Source organism: Aplysia californica, unplaced genomic scaffold (assembly GCF_000002075.1).
Source record: "Aplysia californica isolate F4 #8 unplaced genomic scaffold, AplCal3.0 scaffold00478, whole genome shotgun sequence".
Taxonomy (NCBI): domain Eukaryota; kingdom Metazoa; phylum Mollusca; class Gastropoda; order Aplysiida; family Aplysiidae; genus Aplysia; species Aplysia californica.
Genome location: NW_004797748.1, coordinates 100,384 through 127,988, shown reverse-complemented (window position 1 = coordinate 127,988; position 27,605 = coordinate 100,384). Strand labels below are relative to the sequence as shown.

Below are 27,605 nucleotides of genomic sequence, written 5' to 3'. Positions count from 1 at the left end.
ACATTTCACAGTAGGTTAAGTTTTCGTTTAAGGAAACAATTGGAAGAAAATGGCATCAATAACAAAGTTATCATGATTCTTTCTACTGACACAAATTCCCAGGCGTAAGATAATATTTCAACGGCCCCTTAAGTTATTTCATGGCAGAGCGTAGTAGCCTACATACTGAGTGTATCCTTGTCCGCTCCCCTTGAAGTGATAGCCAGCCGTCTGAGAAGCTTATGCCTCTTGGTGGCCTTAGTCTTCAGGTTCCAGATATGATTTTTGCATGAAAACTGTCTGTCCAGCTCGATCTCGAGGTAGGTCGGGCTTTCAGCTTTCTCAAAGTTGGTCCCTGGAAGTGAGATGGTGAGATTTTGCTTTGCGACTTTGTTGCTTTTTGTTAAGACGGTGTAGATTGTCTTAGTACAATTTGCTTTAAGTTTCCACTTGCAGCAGTTGTTGTCGAATCTATCTAGGTCCTCATTTATAAGCCATGCACTGATGCCAGCTTGTTTGCTTGAAAGCCAGATGGCTAAGTTTGAACTGGCGCACTGCAAGTTTAGGAACTGATTCAAAGTTACAGTTTATTACTATCATCACAATCCTGTTTGTAAAGAGGAAACTGATGGTTAGATGAGCACCAAAGAGCATGGTGCTATGACGTTGTCAAAAGTTGCGGCTACAAGAGCTAAAACATTGTTTGTCGTCTGTTGCTGTCTTTTCCACTTTCCTAAATAATATGAGCTCGAGAAATTTTTTAACACGATCGGACGAAATGAACAAGCTATAGAGCTATAACTAGTTTGGAAACAGGTACCTTGTTTCTCACCAGAGACGAATTTGGACTCCTTTTGGCAAAATGTTCAATTGGAAACCTTCTCTTGGGTGCATATTCGGTTATTCAAATAATATTGATTTGTTTTGTTTTTTGCAGGCCCAAATAAAAGGTGAACAGCTGGGGTACTCCCACATAGACACTAGGCTCCAGATCTACGTCGTTTTGTTGTCAAAATGGACGCTTGCTGCTTGTGTACTCCGTGGAATCTTGCAGTTGCTGCAGCTGTGCTGTGTGTTCTTTACGTGTTGTCCAAACAGTTTGTGTTCAGGAAAGGCAACCCGCCGCCTGGGCCTCGGGGATGGAAGGGTTTTATGGAGATCTTACAAGCGGGCCGTGATGACTCTCTGTACGAGGCAGCTTGGGGATGGGCGGAAAAATATGGAGACATGACATTCTACACTGTGTTAGGTCAACCTATATGCATACTCAACTCGGCGGATATTGTTCGGAGACTCATGGGCTCGGACGAGTACAAACTGCTCACATCTGACCGTGATCTTAATGTGGTGTCCGAATTTGCGTGGTATAACGGAAAGGAGCTTTTTTTCACACCTTATAACTCCCAGACTAGACAGAAGAGAACTTTGTTCCACAAGATGATGGGAATCTATGGGGAAGGTGTGGACAAGTTTGAGAGCGTTGTTGGTAATGAGCTTGACCGCATTTTGGAGGAGATGGATACTGCTAGAGCTACAGGCCAGGATATACCCATATCTCAGATTTTGTCCAGATCTCTGAAGATCATTTTATACGTGCTGGTAAGTAACTGGTAATTGGCTGGGTTTTTTTTAACTTTTTGGAACGGACACAAACGTCCGACCAGCAGCAGACCGAAAACAGCTCATAATAACATGTGTCTCGATGTGGTAGAATCAGACACTCATCAATTTTTGGACATGTGGTGTTATTTGTATCATCTTAAAGCTTGTTCGGTTGTCTTGCTATCAGTGAAATAAATACCCATCTATCTTGAATAGAGATGTCAAAATATTTGAAATTGAACTATGTTGGGTTGCCTGCTTTCAAAGGTAGAATTTGCGAGGAAATGGCCACCAGTCTGGTTATTTCCATCGCTTGATAGTCTGCGGAGACTGAAAACTTACATTTTTTGGTGCTTTTAATAACGTTTTTCAGTAAAATCCACCCAGAAATGTGTTCTTAATTGGACAACAATGTTTTTTTAAGCCAAAAAAAACAAAATTTGATTTAAAAAATTGCCAAACTGGCAGAAAAATACCAGTTTCTTCAATTTCATGATTTTGACGAGCGCCTAATTTCACCACGCTGCCTCACACATTTCACAGTAGGTTAAGTTTTCGTTTAAGGAAACAATTGGAAGAAAATGGCATCAATAACAAAGTTATCATGATTCTTTCTACTGACACAAATGCGCACCCTTCATGAGTTAAACCAAACCTACACCCTCATTATAATTACTCTGATGAGAACAGATTCTCATTATTCAAATGCACGATCAGATTGGATAAGACTTTGTCTGATTAAGGTGTTTTTGTCGTACCTACCTACTACCTACCCATCAAATCATAACTTAGAAAATCAAACACATTTGATGTTAGAAAAATTGGTCAAGGAACGCCAAAATAGTTGCTCTGTGCCTCTTCATGAAGGGGAAAAATGGGCGCTCTCAAGTGTATCAAACCATAATTATCAATTCGAGATTTGATGAAACTTTAGGAAGTGTGCACTAGGTATAAGGTGTAGACTGATGTGTTATAACATATAAATATGTAACTCATCGGTTCTGGGCTTTTAATCTCACGAGAATATGATTGTTTACAGTCTTTTACTATTGATGCTCAATCATTTGCGTTGGAAATCAGAAATGAAACATGCGAGATGCATTATATTAATACATGTACATAATAATATGTATGATTTTTATTTGAAAAGTGTGAACAGAAGCTTTGATCTTACATAATGATTCTCCTTATGTTTCCAAGGCTATTATTACAATATCAAAGCCACCTGTTTGCAAAATTTGAAATCATTACTGTAAAAGACAGCACACTAGTGAAAGTATAGAGCTAGTCCAAGTTATCAAACTGTGTCCATAATGGCCATTAGATTCCTGTTATTTTTACGCTCTGTATTCATTTTCATGCTCGAATTGTGTATTTTAAGTGGACACATTGAAAGTGACAGTATACATCCTTGTTTCACTTACTGTATGTAACTAGAATCTATTGATAAGTTGACCTTTGTAGATGACTTTGCAGCTTGTATCCTTGCAGTTTTATCTGACTAGTTTTCCCAAGATGCCATAATATCTGAGATTTTTTTGTAAGGTGTCCTGATGGATGCTAACAAACAAATGCTTTGAATACTGTCTCGTACTCCTGTATGTTATACTTAATTTATATTTCTATTATTCCTAACTCGTCAGGTCAATGGTGACATCGATCCTGAAAAACTCAGCCTGGATGTCGTGGATACAATGGATCGCTATGACAATGCAGTAAACCGGATGCTTGACATGCAAACTCTCACAGCCCTCACTTTCTTCCCGCCACTTCGCAAGGTCGGCAAATACAAGAAAATTTGCGATGACGTCACTGAGAGCAAAATTGAGGCTGAGAAAATTATGTTTGAAGACCTCAAGGTATGTCCATTAAAAAACTGTTTATGTTTTTTTTTTCCCCTTTCGTGTCCTGATTTGGTGCAGATATGTTATGTAAGTTGTGCCAACATGGTAGAAATTGTTATGCTTCAAGGAAAACGAAACAAGAAAAGGTAAAGTTGTTTGGTTTGGTCTGTGATGATGATGATGATGATGATGATGACGGCAGCAATGATGATGCTGAAATGTTGGGAATGATGTGCAGGTTAATCTTGGTGTTAGTTTATAATTTCTTCATTTTGTGCTCACCATAGATCCCCCAGGCTGTCCTGGAGGACAGGACACAACCCCCATTCCCAACTCCTCGCATAGAGTGATCAGAAATTTGGAAATAAGTCAACATCAGACTCCCTAGCATATAATAAAGATATGCGGAAAAATCACATACATGGGACGCTTCCAAGTGACGACATTGTTAGTGTTTGTTGCACTACTTATATATATCAGAATTTGAAAAGAGTGAGAGGACTTTAGCCAGTAATCGATTTTATGCTAATTTTTCTGCCTAAAGTAAATTTGTGAGGCATCATTGTGAAATTTGGCGCTCGTCAAAATAATGAAATCAACTAAATCATTTTGTTTGGGTTTTTTCTTTCATTTTCTTTTATTTAGGCTGAACACCTTTTATGTTAATTAAAAAACAAATTTCTTTGTAAATTTTGCTGAAAAACATTGAAAGACCTTAAAACTGTCAATTTACAGTTTCCAAAGGCCCTCAGGCTTTGGAAATCACCAAACTTTGGTGGTTATTTTTTGCTAATCTTACCTCTGACATCAGGGACCACCGCTCCCTTCAATCGCAAATATGTCGACTCCTATGAATGCAAGATAGATGAGGGGATTTTTCACCAAAAGCTAGACAAATGAACAAACGAACAAGCTTTAAGACAATCTTAATGACTTCATATGCCCAAAAATTGACGAGCACCTGATTCCACTGTGTTGTAACACATTTTGATCTCTCAAATCTGATCTTATTTGACCTACTACTATGTACACTCAGGGTCCCTCCACTTTCTATGATGCCCGATTTATGTCACGATGACCCCTTTCCAGAAAGACCTAACTTATTTAGAAAAGTATGAGGGTGATGGGTGGAAATTTACATTTACCACTTTTTGTACCATTGTTGCTGACGATGGTAGATGTTTTGTATGCCCCAAATTCTCTGCTCATGTGGTCTTTAAATTAGGTCGACATAACCTAATACTCTTAAACTCAGTGACAACCAGCCTAGACATGAGTCAGTAGGCATTTTGAATACACAATTTTTTAGATTTATTCTACTTCGTCCCGGTATAGCGAGTCCACATAAAACTAAAAGCCTGAAAAAATTTTGTTTATAACTTATGCCGAAAATCACATACACAGGCTGCTTCCAAGTGACGACATTGTTAGTGTTTGTTGCCCTACTTATATTATATTAGAATTTACTTTGAGCCTTGATATTTTAAATATGCGACAATCCTGATTTGTCTGTTTGAGCAGTATATATTTTCAACATAACAGTTTAATGTGAAAGGACAATTTGCCCTGACGCGGGTGGCTTTTTTCTGCTTTTCCTTCTGAGGTTGAAAGTAAACATATTTACTGTACAGTTTTGGAACATGTTGCATTATAGTTTCCCATCAGTCTGATCAGATGATAATTGGAAATTTCCAAAGTTGAAAAACTGCATGCAAACAGGGAGCCATTTATAAAGAGAAAAAGAAAATTACCTTTCTCTTGTACTTTTAAATACAAAGTATGACGATGTGATCATGATGCAAGTCACACTGTACGTCATCACATATTTTGAGGGGGGCTCTCGTGGCCTAGAGGTTAAGGTATTGGCCTCTCATTCAAAGGTCCCGGGTTCGAATCCGGGTAGCGACCGAAAAATTTTCTTCTCTAAATTTGTCTCCTTTCACCTCATTTCCTGCTCTCTAGCAATGTTCTTTCGTCTGCTTTCGTCTCCTCTTTCTGCCCTCACCTCCTTTGCCCCTTCTTCTGGGCTCCTGATTCTTTCTGCAGCCTTTCTACTGCTATTCTTTGGCTTCTTCTTACTGCTGTCTTTCAGCCACACCCCTGATCTTCTGGTAGGAAAGATCTACACCTAGCCTTCTCGGACAAGGGCGAAAAATCTCGGAGGGCCCGTGTGCAAGTTGCGCTCGTTAAAGATCCCTTGGTGGTCTAAAATCGATAAGAGTAGGCTTCGGCCGCCTCCTGGACAAAATTCAAAATTTCCTACCAACTGAAAATATTAGGTGTGTCCTGCGCGCTCATATGACCTTATGCAGTTGCGAGCGTCGTAAAACACTTTACAAAAACAAAAACAAAAACATATTTTGACTCTGTTAAGTGTTTTGGGGGGCACTCTTGGTCTGGAGGTTGTGTCTGCCTCTCATTCAATAGGTCCCGGGTTCGAATCCGTGTAGCGATGGAAAATTTTCTTCTCTAAAATGTTCTCCTTTCACATCCTTTTCTGCTCACTAACAATGTTCTGTCATCTGCGTTTGTCTCCGCTTTCTGCCCCCACCCCCTCACCTCCTTTGCCCCCTCCTGTGGGGCTCCTGACTCTTTCTGCAGCCTTTCTACTGCTACTCCTTGGCTCCTTCTTACTGCTGTCTTTAATCCACACCCCTGATCTTATAGTAGGTAAGATCTAACACCTAGCCTTCTCAGATAAAATCTCAAAAAATCTCGGTGGTCTTGTGTGCAAGTTTTGCACATTAAAGATCCCTTGGTGGTCCAAAATCTATAAGAGTAGGCTTTGGCCACCATCCGGGCAAAATTCAAAATACCTGCCAACTGAAAATGTTTTATGTGTCCCGCACGCTCATATGACCTTATGCAGTTGCAAGTGCCATGAAACACTAACCAAACAATTACCAAAGTGTTTTGAACAAATACTAATAGAAAAACATTACTTAAAAATACTCTGGCCAAAACTGTTTTCAAGAGTATAACTAATACAAATGGATGCTAGGTTACTGTCAACAGCTTGATAAAAACAGATGCAGCAGCAAAAGTTACCCCCCAAAAATATATTTTTGAGTGGGACGAGCTATACATGTTGTGGTAGTAGTTGAGGTAGCAGCAGAAGTATTAGAATTAGTAGTGATAGTAGTAGTGGTAGTAGTAGTGAAATAGTATAGGTTTTTTAACCCTTTGAGCCCTGACCTTCTGATGCTACCATGCCCATCTGTCTGAGCTCTTGAGCAAATATTACTAACATTCATATCTACAGAATCACTTTCCATATATCCCACTCAGGGTAGTCCTCGTCATTACCAGCATCTAATTCAGAAAGATTTTCAAAATAATCTACAACATCCTGTGTAGTAATGCTGTTTTCCATGTGCATTTTGTCCCAGGCTGGCTAGTTTAAAGATAAAGTCTCGCTCACCAGTGTGCCCATGGCTAGGCGTACGGATAGTTTCACTCTACCGGTGGCAGAGGCTCACAGGGTTAACTCCCCTATCAACACTATTAGATTATTTAAGAGGCGGGACATCTGTGTTTAACACGCATCTCGAAAGGACCGAGCCAATGGGAATTACGTGTAAAGTGCCTTTCCCAAGGACACGAAATCGGACCGATAGTTGTAGTAGTTGTCGTAGTCAAAGTAGTAGTAGCAGTAGTAGAATCAGTAGTAGTAGAAGACAACTGATGTTGTATCGGGTTAAGGTAGTGGTGGCATTAGTGCTAGTGATAGGCTTGTTTTGAATTTTTCTGTTGTCTATGAGGTTTTTGGCCAAATATCGTCCATGTCGTGTTTACTCGCTGTAATCTGGATCATAACTCTCCTGCAGTCCACGTACCAAGAGGGCAAAGTGCGGGGTATAGCCGATGCGATACTCCATTTCCAGAGCCAGCCCGGACACGAATGGCTGGACGATGAGAATGTCAAAGGCTTCCTCACCGCTACCTTTTTCGCGGGTCAGTAAACTCCGGACACACCCTTGAATAAAAGAGAAAAAAAAGCAAAACGTGGACAAAAAAACTCATTTCAATTTTTTAAAGAAATGTACTCACATTATTTACCTTTTTTCAACATTTAGAATTTGGACTTGGACAAAGTATAATATTAGAATGAATAAAACCCTTTCCCGGTTGTCATTGGGGGGGGGGGTAGACTGTTATCATTATCAATCCATCCTTCCTGCGTCTTCGCCCAAGGGGTACAACAATTTTTGGCAATTCTTGCGACAGAACTTGATTTGAACTTCTCCTTCCTAAACAGCAAACATCTGTGGAAGGGAGAATGTCCATATACTTCATATTATTGATTACAAAGACCTAATGTAGTCTTCAAACAAACAAAGAAACTCACGTATAGATTTCTGTAGTTGAATTTCTTTAAATGAAATGCTATGATTTTCAATAGTCTATCGTTTTGTTGTATTGATATTTGAAATTGATGTCTTTAGTTTAATGCTTCACCATCTTCAAGACTCAAGAGAATGTTTTCTCGGAATGGCGTTGGTGGCCTAGTGGTTAGGCTCTCGGACTCCCAACCGTAAGGTCGTGGGTTCGAATCCTGTCAAGGGCCCGACGTTGTGTCCTTGGGAAAGGCACTTTACACGAATTTTCCTCACTTCACCCAGGTGGGAATGGGTACCCGGCTATAGACAGCGAAAGATCTTGTCAGTTTGTTAGTGTTTGAGCGCTTAATCGGCTGCTTGCACTGTATGCTTCCCGGGAAGCTGAGAATGTTTCGGAGTGTTCTATGGTCTGCTGGGGTAATAATATAGTGTAAAGCGCATAGAGCCTGCTGCTGAGCGGGGATATGCGCTATACAAATGCTATCTATTATTATTATTATTATTTTAAGATAAAGATGTCAGACATGTTTTAAACATTTTACTTGGAGAGCTGATCTTTCGGTAGATTACAAGATGCAACTTGTTGGATGACAGACTTCACTCATCTGTGACAGGCGCCACCATCTTAAACAGAGTGAATCACCCGGAAGATAATTTTATGACGTAAAAGCAGTTGTGGAAAACTTGGAACAGAATTCTCGAGAATTATGATTATGGGGGTTTCTTAGAATTGGTTTTTAGGAACGCTACTTTTGTACGATACAAATGTATTAGTTGCATAATGCCCAATAGAGAACCGCAAGTCAAGAAATATGAATAAATGCTTTTAACATCATGTAATATGAAGTGATCCCTCTCTTTTCCCCAGCTCACATGACGACACGTGCCAGTTTATTGAACATGGTGCTGACTTTGACCCACCACCCAGAGGTCGCACAACGAATACAGGAGGAGATCGAGTCTGTGCTCGGGGATCGAATACCGCGCGTCGAGGATCGGCTGAGTATGCACTATACGGAAGCTGTGATTCTCGAGAATCTCAGGTTGGTGTGTTGTGGTGTGTGTGTTTGTGTGTGTATGTGTGTGTGTGTGTGCATATGTGTATATATTTTGCTCCTCAGTGCTCCACTTTGAAATACAGTCGGGAGTAAAATAAAGAGATCAATTTAGAACGGAACTCATTTTCTTTCCAGGAACAACAATTTGGAAATGTGTAAATCAAATCCCGTTGTTTTATTGCAAAAAGAATCCACAAAATTAAGGAAATGATGTTTTACCCGTGTTTTGCATGACACGGTTTACCGCTACTGCCACCACCACCCCCACCACCCACCCCGCTTTCCTAAAAAAAAAAAGAGAAAAAGAACAAAGAAAGAAATACACATAAAATCACAAAAAACAACCCTAACATCCTCAGATATGTCAGCCAGCTCGCCCTCAGTAGCCTACGCAGTGCCCGCGAGGACATCCACATTGATGATCAGGTCATCCCAAAAGGCACACAGGTAAGTGATAAGAGAAGACGAGCGGACACTTTGATACATATATCACTGCTCTCAAGTATCTTGTTTTCATTGTATTTTGTGAGTCATCGTGGTGAAATCAGGCGCTCGTTAACAAAATGAAACTGAAGAAACAAACATTTTTTCCGTCTCTTTGGTCATTTACATCCATTCAAAAACACTTTTCTGTGTGTATTTTACTTTTTTTGAAAGACGTTGATTAAAGCCTTTAAAAAATGAACATTTGCAATTTCCAAAGACACTCAAGCTGCGGAAGTCACAAATCTTTGGCAGCCATTTTGAAGCTTATTTTACCTCTGGCAACAGTCTGAAATAGAGAAACAAAATGTTGTGCTGAACAAAGATGATCTTGCTAGTAAATGTATTTGTTAGACCACTGAATATATATTGAACGTTAAGCTAAAGTGACATGCATCCTGACTTTTCCTAAAAAAGTGAACAATTAATGAACTCGCACTTTCCGAGCGAAATGGAAAATGCATAATTTTGTCAACTGCTGCATTTTGATCGTATATTTATATGGATGCAACTCCAATACGACTTGTTTGCATTTGCAATTAGAAACTCACCTTTCTCTGAATATTTTCAACTAACTTTTTTACCTTTTCCTTCCTCTGGTATCCTTAGGATTTAGAGGGGAGGGTGCAGATTTCCGTCCTGTGCTAGGTGTGTGGTGTCTGTGAAAGGTAATACGTTATGTTGTTACAGGACCTTTTTAACCCCATCCAGGCAGGTTTTTCTTGGTCTTCCTCTTGATTTGAAGCTGGATTGGTTCGTGGGTGGTTGGCAGGTGCTCTGGTGTGGTTTGCTTCTTATTTCCTATCAAACGTCTATCGTCTTTATCTTTCCTCCTTCTTTTTTGTGCTTGTTACTCTCTTGTAACACCTTTAATCTTCGGCACTTATATGACCTTATTGTGTTGCAAGTGCCATAAAACTCTTACTAAAACTACTTGAAGCCGGATTTTCTCTCAATGTTGTTTGAAAATTATCACTTTCTTTCAGTTCCTGGTGAACCAGTGGTTCTTTCATCATGACCCCAAAATGTGGGACGATCCCTGGACGTTCAAGCCTGAACGATTTTTAGATGAGAGTGGAGTCATACTGCCAGCCAATCATCCAGTGCGCAAAAAGTGAGTTTGAGTGAAACACACATGCACACACACACACACACACACACACACACACACACACACACACACACACACACACACACATACACACACACACACTCACACACTTCTTATTGGCATCAAAATCTACAAAGAAATGATGTTTACTTGTTTACTCAAAGATAAAAATATTCAATTTGAGAATCATTATCCGTTATGTAATCATAGAACTGGCAAATTCGTGCAAAACCAGGCCATCCAAAGAACCAATTTCAAAAGCTAATATCTTAAAAAGTATCTGTGCTATCTAGGACACCTTGTACAAATATAACAGATGAGTTTTCTTAAAAGTGAAAGTTCAGAAATCTTTCACGTGTATTTGTATACCTCCAGTTTTGACCATTTTGCAAAAAATATGAATCTTTGAAAGGTTGGATTAATGGGAGAATCACAAAGATTTTCAAGTTTCCTAATTTCATTAAATGTTACCTAAACAAGTTCATTTGTGTCATGACACAGTGGAATTAAGCACTTGTCAGTTTTAGCTTTAACTCTTTAAACTCTGAGTTTTTTCCACCATTTCCCGGAGTTTTTTCTACAGTCACCTAAATCTGGTGCACTATGTCTCAATATAACCCCAAAAGCTTGCCCCCAACTTCCAAATGGCGGAAACAAAGGCTTAGTCATTACTTTTTAAAAAACTTGGTTCGGGAATAATTCTGAAAAACAAGCAAAAACTAGCAATAAATTAAATGAAACAGTTGTCACTAGTTCCGGACGCTCCCAGCATCTGATGGGGAACAAGGTTATGACCAGAGCGTCCGATGGGGTTTAAAGAGTTAAGGAGTATTCTTTTTTTGCGTTCGATGAGAAAATACCTATCTATCGTGATTAAAATGAAAGTCAAGATAATATTTGCAATTGAAGGAGGTGGGGATTTGCCTGGTGTCAGAGGCAAAATTATTGAGAAACTGGCCACCACAGTTTGGTGAACTTTAAAGCTTGAGTATCGTATCCTTAGAAACTGTAAATTTACATTTTGTCTGCCTTTGATCAACGTTTTTCCGCAAAATTCACACTGAAATTATTTATGTGTTTTTAAATGGACATAAAGGATGTTGAGCCAAAAAAAATCCAATTCGATTAAAATTGCGCAATGTGTATGATTCCATTATTTTGACGAGGGCCTGGTTTCACTTCGATGCTACGTTTTTATCATGGGATAACTGAGCTGGTGGCTATGGCTGTTTGAACAGTATTTCAGTCTTGAAAAGGTTGGGGCGAATCGAAGGATTTAAATATTACAGATAAACTTATCAAAAGAATTCCATTTGAATATGAAAATCATGCTACCCACTATGGAATCTTTGGCAGTTATTTTGTCCTGCAAGTGATAGTTCTTGGTTCGAATGTAAATGGCGGTGTTTTTTTTACCCCTTCTTGTTCGTACTGTCAAAAGAGACATTTTTGGAGGAGGGCACTAACAAGTAGCTCCTGCTTCTAGTTTTTCTTCTCTATTGTTCCAGTTGTTCTGTTTCACTTTTCACTTTCAATAAATGACCCTTATGGTGTTGAGGTACTGAGATATTACTCAAATAAATGGGGAAAAAACGTCCAACATTTTGTTGGTCTAACCATGAACAAAAATCTCTTATTTCGAAATTGCCGTAATCATTTTCAATGGGGAGTTCATTTTCAATGTTTTAAATAGACTCAACAGAATTAGATGAACATTTTTTATGACTCATTTCTACAGGATTCTGCCCTTTGGACATGGTCTCAGAATGTGTCCTGGTGAGACGTTTGCAAGATCCCGTATCTTTCTGTTCATGGTGATGATCCTCCAGAAATTTGACCTCCTTCCTCCGGAGAACGAAACTCTACCATCCTGTGACCCGAGAGAAAACCTGAAGGGGGTCATAAGACAGGCACCACCGTTCAAGTGCAGACTGCGGAATCGCCGAGAAGCTGAGAGCAGTAAAGAGTGACTTCTATTCTTTTCTGACCTATTTACAGTGAGCATTATACTTGCTTGAACCAATTTATGCATACTATAATAATATATAACAAAGGAGTTACCATTAGTGTTTTTACAGAATTTCCAAAGTCTCTTTGTATACATGATATTATCATCATCATCTGGTGCCTTGCCGACTGGCGTGGGCAATCATGAACCTCCACTTCACTCTGTCTTGAGTTGCAGCAATGGTGTCTGTTTTTCTTGCTGCTCCTAGCCATGTTGTCATCTTGTCCAGTATCTTTTCCCTCTGTCTGCCTCTGCCTCTTTTTCCATCAAACTTGCCTTTTGTTTCAGTATTCTGCTATGCTTCTTTCTGCATTGTGTGTTGGAAGAAATTTGCCTGTTGCTTTCTTATATCCTTCATGAGCTGTCTTCTACAATTGGCTTCAACCAAGACTTCTTCATTTGTCATCTTCACATGATATTATACAGATTTTTTAAGTACATATATATATATATATATATATGTACTTTAAAAAAAAAATATATGCCTACCAGTATTTACATAACTGAATATCCGTGCTTTATTTAAAATGATTTTGTGTCGACTTGTGTAATTTGCTAATCTCTGCTCAATCCCTTCGCAATTTACAGCGAGGAATAAGATAAAAATTGTGCCATGAATCTCAAATATAATACGACTTTGGCCGTCCCTTTCAACCCCTCAGCCTTTCGGCATTGCTGGACAAACCCACTTTCGTTTTAGTTTTGGTTCTCTTACAAAGTCTTTATTATAATGCCAGAGGAAGAATCTGGCCGTAATTTTAGAGGTAATTTGTTTGTTGGCCATACTGCCTCTATGTTTGTGTCGGTGTCAAAGTCCAGAAATATGTAACATATGTTTTATTTTGGTATCATAATGATACATGTATTCATAATGTATATTATTGTTCCCATGTGAACCAAGTATGTGGAAGCTGCTGAAAATTAAATCTGAGATTTTGGCAACTATTGTAGTACATGTTTTATTTTTTTAAGACTTTTTACTTTAGGATAAGAAGAATTTAATTTATCTTGAAAATTAAATGGCACTTTTGCTTGATTCAAATGATGTGCTATGCAAAGTGTCAGACATTTAGTTCATGACCATCAAATAACAGGACATAGATCTGCATGAACATAAGATTTTACAAATGCTTTGCAGCCTATTTTCCAAAAAATCAATTTGCTCCACACTTATTGCATTGTAATCTCAAACAACATTATAATGCACGACATAACCCCTTATTTGCTGTCAGTAGATGTATCCTGTATGCAGTTCATCTGCTGAGAAAAGACAGACAGAGTTCTTATTGTTCTATCTATTCAAGACTTTATCATGTAGCCAGGATATTATTTTTATTGACTGATTAAATAACACTTACGTAGGTCAGTTTGGCTTGAAACCATTTGAATATATTTGGCCATACTATCAGTGAACTAGCCACCAGAAGTACACTTCTAACACAGTGCATGGCACCAACGCGTTGACTGTTTAAAAATCTCTCTCCCCACCCACCTTGGTCCGCCAGCAAAATATTTGGTATCGCAAGATATCAGCGGGCTGACCCCAAGTATAAGGCTGGTAGGCACCTGCGAAGTTTTTAAAATGTGATGACTTACCCTCAAGTCTGACAGGCTTTGGGTAAACAAAATTGTATGTCTAAAGGGACCTTGACACACATTGTAGCCTAGCTTCTTTTCCGACAGAAGTGTTATGTTTAAATTTTATGTTAACTTCAGCTGGGTTTGAAATTATTGCTTGTGCGCACACTCACGCACACACAAGCACACACACACACACACACACACACACACACATATACTCACACACACACATACACACACACACACACACACACACAAACACACTCGTGTATGCATCTCTCATTTTATTTTTTGTCTTCGTAAGAAAACTACTAATTAACCAAAATGCTCCTATTTCTATTAAACTGAAAAGAATTTCGAGGGTTTTAATATAATCGTCTATCTTACAAGTAACTCCTCAAGTATCACAAATCACTGAGTCTTATGTGCTTTAGGAAAAGAAAGAGGTACGAGGACGCATTGTTTGTCCATTGTGAATTAGAGAGCAACATCACCAGTGTACTAGCATTGTTTGCCTAGATGTTTATCAGACTCCTCAAAAGGCACTGTCTCTGTGCATTGGGAGACTACTTTACCTTAGAATTACAAAGTTCTATCTGACATATCATTTTGAATTACTAAGACCATGAGGTCAGAAACCAAACGCTTTATCTGCTCTATCAAAATTGTAAGCTTTTTCGAAATTCTTATCAAGATATTAAAAGAATTGCATTCGAAATAGCTTGACATGTTGTGAAACTCAACATCTTTTACGTCAAAAGTTCTCAAAACAAGATACTGAGCAGATAGAACTTTGTAATTCTGGGGTAACGATCGACTAGCTTAGCGAATGTTCATTTGTCATGCGGACCTCGATGAGTCATGGCCTGCTGTCTCTACCGAGCGAGTTCTCGTACACTTGAGCATTTTAACGGCACATGATGTGTTTCGTGACGTACCTGGTGTTGGGCCTTCGTTTTATATATAGTCAAAATTTTTCGGCACTTACAACATAATTAGGTCTAATATGTGCCGAAGATTAGAGGTGGTACAAGAGAGTATCAAACACAAAAAAAAGGAGGAGGAGAGATAAATACAGTATATTTTTTTTCAGCAAAAAGGAGCACTGAGCAGGTACATCACACCAGAGCACCTGCCCACCACCCACATAATTGGTCTTTCTCACTTCTGTGAGTCCGACACACAGTACAGTGGAGTGAACTGGGGTTGATCTACTCTTACACCTAATCTGTGTCACTGCTCATATATGTACACCTTGCTGCTCAAATTGCAGATACTGAAAGAGGTTGATAAGAAATGAGAACCCCCACCCCCACCCCCCCCAAAAAAAAAATCCAAATCCAAAACAAAAGCAAAAACAAAACCCCCCTCCCCCCAAAAAAAATTAATTAAATTGAAACTATAAAACCACCCCCAACATCAACATTAACAACTACAACAGAAACCCCAACAAAAGTAGTACGGTATGATAACGATGGGAAAGGCCAAGTCGAGAACAAGAACGAAGGGACATAAGTCAGGACATAATTCATAGGATTTTGGTCATGAATTGCTTCCATTAACATTATGCACCCTATTGAATTTTACTAATCTCTCAAATTACTTGAAATTACCGAAAATCGACACCGAATCTGCCTGAAATGGGATCTTTTGACCCTGTTGCAACACCCACCGTTTTTACATCAATATTGCAATTGTCAATTGATGTTTATGTCATGAACACTGTTGCTCACACATACATTTAAAAACAAATTGACAAAGAATCAACCTGTTTCTGGCTTACAGTTGGTAATGCCGGAGTTCACACTTGTCATTGATCTAAACCCTTCAGTTTATAGCTTTGACAAGCTGAATGAAACGGGAGACATGAAAATGAATTCCTTTCCTGGGACGGACAATCTTACATGAGTTTCCAGTTCCGTTAGTTTTTTTTGGTCGATCCAGCTTTGTGCACTTTTTATATAATATGTGTCACGACGTAGTGGAATCAGGCGCTCATCATTTTTTAGGCGTATGGAGTTGTTTGTTTCATTTTAAAGCTTGTTTATTTGTCTTACTTTTGGTGAAAAAATAACCTCTGTTGAATTGAAGTCGAGATATAATTTGCGATCGAAGGAGGTGGGAGAAGCTTTTTTTCTGATGTAATATTTTTGAGAAAATGGCTATTGAAGTTTGGGAACTTCTATAGCTTGAGAGCCCCTGAAAACATATTTATATTATTTTTCTGCAATTAACAATATTTTTTCTATAAAAGTCACTTGGAAATGTATTGTCATATTATGGACGTGAACAGTATTTAGTCAAAAAACAAAAATTTGAAGAAAATTGCCTAACCGCAGGAAAAATGCGTGTTTCTTCGATTTCATTATTTTGACGAAGGCCTGATTTCACCTGGTTTAGTAGGTTGTTATGAATCTTATTCTGAGACTGGGTGTGATTTTTACAAATGCAACCCATTACTTTATAAGTGTTTCTTTTTTTGTCCTTCATCAGTGGGAACATTGTTTTAAAAAATTATGTTTTGCTATATTATATTATATATATATTATATATCGCCAGTCTGGTTATATCTCATGTGCCTCAACTGTGTTAAAAATGTATGCTATTTATAACAATTATCCGTGCTCACAAGACTATTTAATTCTATTACTATTATTCACCTTTTTAAAAGTATATTATTCTTGTTCTAATCTATCCTCTGCCATCATGGTCTGAGAAAGCCTATTTGAAAGTTAAAATGTGCTTAATTACTTTTAATTATGATAATTGTGTTCAACTTTTGTCTGTAAACATCATAATATGTACCCTTTTCAACTTTTTTGTTACTTTAAACAAAAAACCAGTTAAGGCAAAGAAATCCCATTATCAGACTTTCAAAATCCATGCATTCAGATTTTTTAGGCCCTTGTAATTAAAAATTGTGAGAAATGAATTCGTGACTTGATTTCTCTTTAATGTCCCTTGGATGTATGATATTATATTTACCGTGTTGTATGCAACAGCTGAGGGAAAAAAAGAAAGTAGTAATATATATATATATAAATCAGAGGCAAAGTAACTCTTTTTGGCTGTATACATAAATCATTTTGATTGAGATCATGGTTTGTGCTCTTAGTCATTTTGGTGGCTGTCAAGTTGTTATAATAATTTAAATGAAATTATCTGCCTATAATTAAATGGTTACCGTACGAAGATTCTATGTTTGTTTGTTTATTTATTAGTTTGTTTGTTTATTTGTTTGTTTATTTGTTTGTTTGATTGTTTTATCAGCTTTCAGTAATTTCATTCATTCCCAGCTGAACGAAATTCTGTTAAATGAATCAATCATTCACTAGGAATCAGTTGAACACATAACAAAATACCTAATACAGAATGAATAAGAAATCAGAGAAAGCAGACATTCGCAATAAATCAAAATTCATTACAAGTAATACAAGACAGAAGAAATCACTCTAAATATACATGTATTTTCTTCCTAAGAAATCAGTATGTCGACCTTATGAATGCAGCTGCGAGCGCCGTTAAACCATACTAAAACAAAACTTAAGAAATAATAATAATAATAATAACTATGCGCTTTACACTATATTATTACCCCAGCAGACCACAGAACACTCCGAAACATTCTCAGCTTCCCGGGAAGCTCAAACACTAACAAACTGACAAGATCTTTCGCTGTCTATAGCCGGGTACCCATTCCCACCTGGGTGAAGTGAGGAAAATTCGTGTAAAGTGCCTTTCCCAAGGACACAAGGCCCCTGACCGGATTCGAACCCACGACCTTACGGTTGCGAGTCCGAGAGACTAACCACTAGGCCACCGACGCCACTTAAAATCAGTCGCTCAACTGCTGCAAGAAAAAGAAAAGCAGTCTGTGAAATGCGTCCTGGTTGTCCAGATAGCAGGCATGTCCAGCACCTTCTATGGGCGCGTACTGAGCACGAGGCAGCTGCATCAGGTTTGTGGTACTTTCTTCTCTTAGTCCTGGTACCTCGTCATTTGTTCCAACAATGACCAACGTGGGAAGCTGAAACAATAAATGTACCAAAGACGGATTATACTGCAAATTACACTTTGGTCATCGTTTGAGGATTGAAAAAAAATTGTTGAAAAAAACTCGCCCTAAAGTAAACTTAAATCTGTATTATACTTTATGATAGCCATAATACGACTTATGCATTTTGTATTTTAAGACAATAGGCCCAGTACAGCACCATAAACAAGGGGAATTTGTTTGTTTGTTTGGAGGGTTGTTTTTGTTTGTTAATTTTTAGCTACAGGCCTAGGCTATAATATACAAATACAATGCAGGTGAAATCGTTTTGGATTCAGAGAGGCAGGACCTTCTTGCAGTTGAGATCTAAACCAGTATCGTAAAGTAACTATCTTTCCATAGTAACTGTTGGTGAGCTTTTGAAATAAAATGTATTGTCATTGTTATAGAAAACGAATGTCTGAGACCAAGTTTTTATGGTGTTCACGATAAGGTTAATCAAGATCAACACATCGGGGATAGAATCCATGTCTATCCTGTAGTTCCCGTGGGATTCAAAAGCCCATTATGAATTGTAACATCTCTCATGTCTTAGTGCTTCTTTTTTTCCAAGAGGGAGGCAAGAGGGGTTTCATTTTTATGTGTTGGTGGGTGCTCTAGTGTGGTTTGCTTCTTCTTTCCTATCAAACATCTATCGTCTTTATCTCTCCTCCTTCTTTTTTGTGTTTGTTACTCTTTTATAACTCCTCTAATCTTCGGCACCTAGATCTATATGACATTATTGTGTTGCAAGAGCCGTAAAAGTCTTACTAAAACTAATTTTTAATTGTTTAATAAATATGTTTTCAATCTTCTTCCCCTCACCTCAGCCTGTTTATAGTTGGCCACAAGTTTGCTGGTTTCGATTGGAGCCACAGGTACATAGCCTCTACTTCTGTCTTGGCAAGACTCGGGCTCTTCAAACAGATAAGGCAAGGAGAAAGTTCCACTCATTGAAGGTGATACAATCACTGGGCGCTGCAGGTCTAGCACTCTCGTCAAACTATGTAAGAATTCGGAGTTCTCTTCTGGTGCAACAGTATTGACACTTTTGCCGTAACCTGGAAGAGAGGATTACCTTATAATATCCTACCTATTATGCAGTGATGATGTGAAACCAAATATGAACAAAACCTGAGTATCACATACATACTTACGAGATTTATACTTTTACATGCATGTCAATCAGACGATGCAAATAATTGTTTGTGAAGAATGATTTACTTTTGCAGCAATATAAACTTGAGGTAGAATATTGATTAATTTCCTATTTAATTTATATTATTCGATTTCCATGATGTAAACTAAGGGAATATCTCATAGAAGAAATTTCCCGAAGACAAGTTTCATCAAGGAACCAGTTTTTTAAACATTGTAGCCGGAAAAGTTGACGGTGGATGACTGTTTTTGAAGATGTAGCAAAAAGTTCTAATGTATTAGGCTACAATAAATATGAAAGTGACATCCAAGACAACAAAACCGAGACAGATCTGGGCCTTTATATTTAACATGTATTTGTGTGTCCAGTTTGCTTGAGAAGAAACCCCGCCTTGGCGATCAGTTAATACATAATGTGTATTATGATATCAACATAACATGATATAGATTATCTAAATTAAAAATTAAATACAAACAAACTGTTGTTCCACACAGGGAAAATAATATTCTAAAAGCCTTTGGTGCTTCTCGACAGCACATATCGTTTTCACGTCAAATAAGAAATGTAATCATTTATTGAAATGCTACAGTCGTTTAGTTGTTGTATCATGGACATTCACCAATTAATATGTATTATTATGTCCAGTACCGATAATGTAACGACCGAAATAAAAACTTGTTAAGTAACTTTGAACGAAAAAGGTTGTTAACAGTAGGCCTACAGCTTCTTGAGTCACAACTAAGCTTGGTTTGAGTCTAATTGTTTGCCAAATTCAGGTTTTAAAACAAAATTCGTTGTTGGATTTTACAAACGCTTGCTCAAAAATACATACATTAATGCCTAATACTGAGAGTGTTTTAGTTTAGTTTAGTATGGGGTTTTACGGCGCTACTGAGAGTGTAACGACTGACAAAACTTACTAAAAGAATTTGAATGACGAAGAAAGAAATTAGCATTATCAAGCAGATGAAAGATGCGAACTGTATACAAGAGTGTTTGAACTAGCCTATAATAAAAAGAGTGGAAGATCTAGTTTTCAAATTCTCAAAGAGTGCATTATAAAGCAGCAGGAGAAAACAAAAAGTCATTACGGCAAAATATCTACCAAAATTATTTTCAAAGCACACCTACCAAAAACAGCAAAATTTACCAAGCTTGAAAGACAGGTACAAAAGCCAATTGACTTGAAACTTCATATCATAGCAACACAAACTGCTCTACATGGATGAGTGGGTTCTCGTGGTCTGGAGGTTAAGGTGTTCACCTCTCATTCAATTTGTCCCGGATTCAAATCCGGATAGCTACGGAAAACTTTCTTCTCTAAAATTTTCTCCTTTCACATCCTTTCATGCTCTTTAACAATGTTTTGTTAAATAATAAAAATAATAAAACAAACTGCTTTCGTCTCCACTTTCTGCCCCCAGCCCCTCATCTCCTTTGCCCCCTCCTCTGGGCTCCTGACTCTTTCTGCTACTCTTTATCTCCTTCTTACTGCTGTCTTTCAGCCACACCTCTGATCTTATGGAAGATAAAATCAAACACCTAGCCTTCTCGGATACGGGCAAACAAAATATCGGAGGTCCGGTGTGCAAGTTGCGCACGTTAAAGATCCTTTGGTGGTACAAAATCAATATGAGTAGCTTCGGCCTCCAACCGGGCAAAATTCAAAATTTCCTCTATCAACTGAAAATGTTTAATATGTCCCGTGCACTCATACTATGACCTTACACAGTTGCGAGCGCCGTAAAACACTTACCAAAAACAAAACAAAAGAAATTACCTGGAAGGTCAACAGCAACAGCTCGGTACCCCCAATTAGCCACATTAGACATAGACTTGATATCCAGCCAGTTCTTGGACGAATACTTCAAGCCATGCAAGAAAAGAATTCCAAATCTGGGTGCAATGTCTTTCTTCACTGTCTCTTCCACATAGATTTCAAGTTCCTTGAGAAAGAAGGAAAAAAGGCACAGTAAAGAATAAAACTTGACAAGAAGCAATACTACTGCTTTGAATCTACGAAGTATAATTCATATTCACAACCGTAACTGTTGGACCTTTATGGTTTTTTAGAAGTACTTAAAGTTTCAAAGAGATCTTTGAACTAGAAGCATTCTAAAATGGGAAGAATACAATCCCGGGGGTACAAAATGACCCCAGGGCATACGGACAGGGTTAAGGAGAGTGCAGCGGCGGGTTATGAGAAATAAAGCACCTACTGCTTCACTTTTTTTTTAAAGAACCAATTCTGTTTTCTGAGGCTGTTACAGGGTTGATGATAACAATTCAGTCCCATCCTCAAGGTTTAACAGTTCAGAAGGTAGTCCATCTTTTGCAAGAGCTTTAATATGCACTTTTCTTTTTCTTTCCACTTCCAGCTGCCCAGTATACCCCTAGTTCATGCAAAGAACTCTATCCTTTCCCCTCCTTTTCTTCGTCTACTGCAGTATTCTACCGTAAAGTCCCACGGGCAGTTGGCTGCATTTACTTTAACCCATAATGTAAAAAGGTTGTTGTTTTTTAATGCCTGGCCTCTTGCCTTTAAGGCAACACGGTTTGACGGAAATACATTTGTAACACTATTTTTTTCTTTCTGATCAAAGGGTTTTTTTTCATCCGTGTCGAGGACTAATTTTGAATCATTGGCCTTTGGGATGATAAGCTCTTTACTTTATGTGACCTTCAAAAGTCAAGTTGACTTAAGTCAGTGCAAAACGTGAACTATAAGACAAGTTCTTCATCCTTATTCAAAACAACGTAGCCCACCAACCAGTCCACCATTAGAATAGAGGTGCCAAAAACTTGAGAAAGAATAAGTGATATCGACCTTACTAATTCAAATATTGACCATAGAGAAGGTCCTTTGACAAGATAAGCAATGATTCTTGTCAGAATAATGAGACCAAGTAACACGTATACTTATTTTGCAAATAGTATGATATGAGAAAGAATAGTGATATTGACCTTACTAATGCAAATAACCCTAAACCTAACCCTAACCCTAACCCTAACCCTAACCCTAACCCTAACCCTAACCCTAACCCTAACCATAACCCTAACCATAACCCTAACCCTAACCAGCAATTATTCGATACCTCCAGTGACCGGTTGGTTTCCGATACCTCCAATGCCCGTTCTTTATTCAATATTATCGGCCAGGGTCAGGGTCAGGGTCAGGGTTAGGGGGCGATTGAAGAACGCCCCTACCTATGTGTCAGCCCAGTACGTCCAGAAAACGTAGTCATCACGTTCAAACCCAGTCCATACCACGTGAAGTCACACCAATGACTTTCAGGATTACACGAATATATATAATATTTATATTTCTTTTATGTGTATGTTACTTTCTTGTAACCTATCTATTCTTTGGCACTTATAATATAACCTTACTGTGTTGCAAGTGCTGTAAAACTCTTACTAAAACCAAAACGGACTTTTTAAAATCTATTTACCTTTCCTGAAACGGGAACTTTTACTGTCTTCGATACAGCTGAAAGAGAATTTTCTGCTTCATTATTCAACGCAGGCGGTGCATCCAGCTTAGTGAAATCCAACGTGATCTGCTCTCCAGATGCCATTGTGATCTGATGGTAACAACAAGGCTAGTTAATTACATTACAAATAATTTGTCTCACCTTTCAAATAATTTGTGTTACCTTTCACGGCAACTAGTATACAACAGGTGGAAAGGGGTTTCACCATCATAGTGCATGTAGCCTATGTAGTCAAACATTGGCTTTCTTTTGGGACATCAATATAGACATAAAGGTCTTGAACATCAAGCTCTCACTGGTAAAATCGAAGGCAAACGAGGCAACTAGAGAGTTTTATGTGTTTTTATATTACATGTACTAAGTATATTTCAGTCTCTTGTAAAACCCATTAAAAAAATCTTAACACTCTATTATATCAAGAGCGTTCTAATGTGATTCAAGACGTAGACTAGTCTTTACTAATTTTTTTTTGAGGAGTCATAATATTTTGCCGCTTTCACAGCAACTAGTATGCAACAGATAGAAAGGAGTCCTTCCATACTACATGTAGCCTACCTTTGCTTTGGACAAAGGTATTAACTGATCTAATTATGACTATAATAATGATTTGTCTGTCAATGTCTGACGCTAACAAATGCATGTCTGCAGAAGATTATACTTCTCAAAGAATAATAACACAAATAATGATTAATAACGTAGTTACGAAATTGATATATATATATATATACTATCATGTTATTTAACATAGGCCTATCAATCTTTAAACAAGTCTACACAAAATAGATTGAGATATTCAAACACAATGGTTGTTGTTGAAATTGAACACAAAATAATAATATAACGAGGCAAAACACTTGAAAATGAATGTTATCAACATACAAACTCAAGTGCACGGTATGCAGGGGAAATAGATTGCACCACAACACTTTCGAGCTTTGTTTCAAAATACAGAAGAACAAATTAATGACAAGTGAAGAATAAATAGTGGGCCTAGAGTTTCTCACAAACTGGCCATACTACCTCTACTTCCCTGAGACTTGCAGGCTGCTACTCTGTCCTCAGAAGTCAGAAGTCAGAAAGAGAAGAACACATAATAATATAATCTGTGCCACTTGTTCTGGCGTTAAATTTTAATATGTCATTAGTATTGCTACACATGTCTCTCCTCTCCGATCAACGGGAATAATTAGAATGGAGCCTCATGGTGCAAAAACGTTGGGAAACAAGAGTCAGCACAGCTTGTTCACTGCCGCAATAGATCATTTTGTCTTACGACCAAGAGTGAAGCGCCTACATAATTACATAATCAATGTTTCTACTTACATACTTTAATACTTTTTCATCCTCTGTTGCTGTGAAGCGTCGAGGGAGATGCAGTTTTCTATGGCAGACCGGCTCCACCGAGTCGCTTCACAACAGACGCTGGAATATTTAAAGAGAAACAACCAGAATCTATGAAATGATATTAGTAATTTACTCTTTAACTCCCTTATCAAAACGTTTTTCGATACTATACGTCTGCACACTGGAATACCACCAGTAACAACATTCATAGAGCCTCAAAGAGTCAATAAATGGTTTGGACATCTAATCAGAATGCCCAGAAACAACTAGCGGCTAGAGCTAACAACACCCGAAAATCCGGCTTCGAATCGAGAGGAAGACCAAGAAAGACCTGGTTGGATGGGGTTAAAAAGGTCGTGGAACAACATAATATTAACATATCTATCACAGACGCTACACACCTAGAGCAAGCACAGCACCAAGACCTGCACCTCTCCTCGACATCCTATGGATACCAGAGGAAAGAAAAAGTAAAAGTAAAGTATTAAAACGTTTGTAAAGGTTTTAATGTTATACGCATTTCTAAATCTCCACAATCTAGTCTAATTTCATGGCTAAGTCACTCGCCTGCAAAGCAGAAGGTCCTCCTTGACCCAAATCCCACATGAGACGATATGAAACCAGTCAAACCATTTTATTTTCAGTTTCGATGGGCTTTTATACCTGGGTCACATGAAATCAACGTTTTATTGCGCACTGATGTTGAAATTTGAGAGGTCGTCTCTCAGATAACCTCAATGTGTTGTAAGGAAGGTAAATCCCAACTAACCGTCATTCCAGTTGCACACAATGTTGGCACTATGGATTCTTATTAAATACACTTAACCTTTACGCGTCGCGCGGCTTTCACGGTGTGCATTCCCTTAGAACGCCACCTATTTTATGTGCGCTCTTCCCTGGAAACGCGCGATTTTTGGGATATTTTTAAAGAAATGAATCTCCATTGTTTTATATCATGGACATTTGTATTTTGTTGTAAAATTAAAGTTCAAATCTTTGTCATCATAGACATAATTTTTTGGACTACGTTTACTTTCTTTGATGAAAGTCGTCAACAGTACAAAAGAGAGAGCAGGCGGAAAAAATGGAAACGTTTTCAAAACAAATTTTACAGACCGATACACACACTAAACAGTTCAGTGGTATTTCTTCAATGGTCTTAACGCCTGTTCAGACAGGCGTGATCCATGATAAATATAATTCAACTGAAATTATAAGAAAATTCAACTTAACAAGTGAAAATGTGCTGCTGTGAGCAGCTTTGTGAACAGCTCAATATACTCAAGAATCGGTTGAGTCAGCTGCTTCTTTCGGTTCAGTTTTGAGTTGAACACCTCAAAGCAGCCAGGGTAGAGTGCAACTTTGCAGTTTGAGCCCTAGTGCAATGTCATTTTCTTTTGGCATTTTCTATTCACTGCTGACATCCCAGCTCTGCACGCCTTTCCAGTGCTCATTTTCTACTGCCGCCTAAAGGTTTTGTATCCGTGGTGTTGTTTTCAGCTTACTGACACTCTTTGAGAACCTGCCTCTCCCACTCTCATAGTTAAGAATATTACAAACTAATAGTGTCAGATTTACTGGACTAATTAACCTCATCCACCATCATGAGGATCAGTTCCTTGAAAACATTGACCTTTCGTTCCTGCTGCTTTTAGGGTGTTTTCTAGAGAAATAGTCTAGATGTTACCGAGTGGTTCCAACACTTCATCAACTTTTGCCTGAATGTAAAGAATGCGGGTTCTCGTAGTCCAGAGGTAGGGTGTTCGCCTCTCATTCCATAGGTCCTGGGTTCGAAACCTGACAGTGAAGGAAAATGTTCTTCTCTGAAAAACATTTCTCCTTTCACCTCATTTCCTGCTCTCTGATCATGTTCTGTCGTCTGCTTTCACCATCATTGTCTGCCCCCGTCCTCTACTCTATCCCTTTGCCCCCTCCTCTAGGCTCCTGACTCTTTCTGCGACCTTTCTACTGCTACTCCTTCTCTCGTTCTTACTGCTGTCTTTCAGGCACACCCCTGATCTCAGAGTATGTAAGATCAAACACCTAGCCTTCTCGGATAAGGACGACAAATCTCGGAGGTCTCGTGGGCAAGTTGCGCAAGTTCAAGATTCATATTTGGTCCTAAAATCGATAAGAGCAGGCTTTGGCCGCAACCTGGGCAGGGTTCAAGGTTAACTCCTTCCAAACTGAAAATGCTTAATATCTCTCATTGAGTTGCTAGGGATTGCCAAGGGGAAAAAATGTAACGGACAACACCATCAATGCCCTACAAACGTTTCTGTCTCGTCTAACCAAAAACTAAATCGAGGGGGCAAAGGAAAAAAGTGTAATGTCATTTTCTGACTTTAGAGAAAAACCGATTTTAAAGTTTGACTTTCTCATTTCTTCCATAGTACACTGTATTTTTAAACATGGTATACCTGGTGACTCTCCCCTTTTTTCCAGCCAGATTTGTATGTGGACATGTCATTATGAGATATCCACTAATTCTCTTCTAGATTGTTCATGAATAATAGGTACAGTAAGTTTGAAATAAGACACACAATATTATATACAGTGTAAATGAAATACATAAGCATACACACAAACACAAACAGACACACACATACACACATACACAACATATACACATACATACCCACATCCATACATGACATCCATACATGACATACATACACACACTCGTACACACAAACAAACAAACACACACACACACATACATACACACACACACACACAGCTTTCGTCTCCACTTTTGGCCCCCACCCATTCATCCCTCTCCTCTGGGCTCCTGGCTCTTTCTGCACCCTTTCTACTGTTTCTCCTTGGCTCCTTACTGCTGTCTTTCAGCCACACCCCTGATCTTATGGTAGAAAAAATCTACACCTAGCCTTCTCGAATAAGGGCAAAAAATCTCGAAGGTCCCGTGTTCAAATTGCTCATGTTAAAGATCCTTGGGTGGTCCAAAATCGATAAGAGTAGGCTTCGGCCGCTACCCGGGCAAAATTCAAACTTTTCTACCCACTGAAAATATTTAATGAGTCTCGCGCGTTCATATTATTATGACCGTATGCAATTGCAGGCGCCGTAAAACACTTGCCAAAAAATACATACATACACACGCGTGTACATACATACATATACACACATATATACACACACACGCACACACATACACACACACAGACACACAAACAAACACACACACACACACACACACACACACACACACATTACTACTATTATCAAGCAATACATCTTTTGTCAAAATGAGCTGAAGGTGCTACCATGAAAAGTAAACGCTCAGATACACGACTATGTAAATTGCGACAACCCATGTTCATAAGTCTTAAGGAAACAATAATTGGAGGTGTACAGAAACAATTAAAAAAAACACAAGCCCAGCTTTGTCTTGTTTTACACGCACAACCAGCAATGGTTGTCTCCTCGACCAGGGGAGATTCTCGCTCAACTCACTGAGAGGGTAGAAATAAAAGCAATCTGTAGCAGATCAAAATTTTAAAAAGAAGGAACAAAGCTTTGGGACCCCCCCCCCCCAAAAAAAAAAA

The 27,605-nt window shown here is 38.4% G+C and overlaps 2 protein-coding genes across 5 annotated transcripts in view; one reads left to right on the top strand and one right to left on the bottom strand.

The window, feature by feature from the left end:
* LOC101864543 (steroid 17-alpha-hydroxylase/17,20 lyase) overlaps nucleotides 1-12,596 on the top strand; it is a 15,530-nt gene extending 2,934 nt beyond the window's left edge. For 2 of the 3 annotated variants that reach the window (XM_005105567.2, XM_005105566.3), the window contains exons 2-8: nucleotides 917-1,578; nucleotides 3,225-3,440; nucleotides 7,253-7,379; nucleotides 8,634-8,808; nucleotides 9,183-9,270; nucleotides 10,293-10,420; nucleotides 12,156-12,596. In XM_005105567.2, the coding sequence (XP_005105624.1) occupies nucleotides 994-1,578; nucleotides 3,225-3,440; nucleotides 7,253-7,379; nucleotides 8,634-8,808; nucleotides 9,183-9,270; nucleotides 10,293-10,420; nucleotides 12,156-12,387 (1,551 nt within the window). In that variant the 5' untranslated portion in view covers nucleotides 917-993 and the 3' untranslated portion in view covers nucleotides 12,388-12,596. Of the gene's footprint in view, nucleotides 1-916; nucleotides 1,579-3,224; nucleotides 3,441-7,252; nucleotides 7,380-8,633; nucleotides 8,809-9,182; nucleotides 9,271-9,915; nucleotides 9,994-10,292; nucleotides 10,421-12,155 lie in introns of those variants that run through there. The other variant, XM_035971664.1, reaches the window with a different exon arrangement.
* Nucleotides 12,597-17,795: 5,199 nt separating this feature from the next.
* Nucleotides 17,796-24,114, bottom strand: LOC101846236 (protein ABHD14B). 2 transcript variants are annotated; one of them, XM_005105574.3, is made up of 5 exons: nucleotides 24,016-24,114; nucleotides 22,651-22,782; nucleotides 20,979-21,144; nucleotides 18,865-19,100; nucleotides 17,796-18,033 (listed from the first exon to the last, which is right to left on the bottom strand). In XM_005105574.3, the coding sequence occupies exons 2-5, from the start codon at nucleotides 22,774-22,776 to the stop codon at nucleotides 17,842-17,844; spliced, it is 720 nt and encodes a 239-aa protein (XP_005105631.1). In that variant the 5' UTR covers nucleotides 22,777-22,782; nucleotides 24,016-24,114; the 3' UTR covers nucleotides 17,796-17,841. The 2 variants fall into 2 exon arrangements, with proteins under 2 accessions (XP_005105631.1, XP_035827558.1); XM_035971665.1 differs by lacking the exon at nucleotides 24,016-24,114 and adding an exon at nucleotides 23,713-23,995.
* Nucleotides 24,115-27,605: the final 3,491 nt, after the last annotated feature.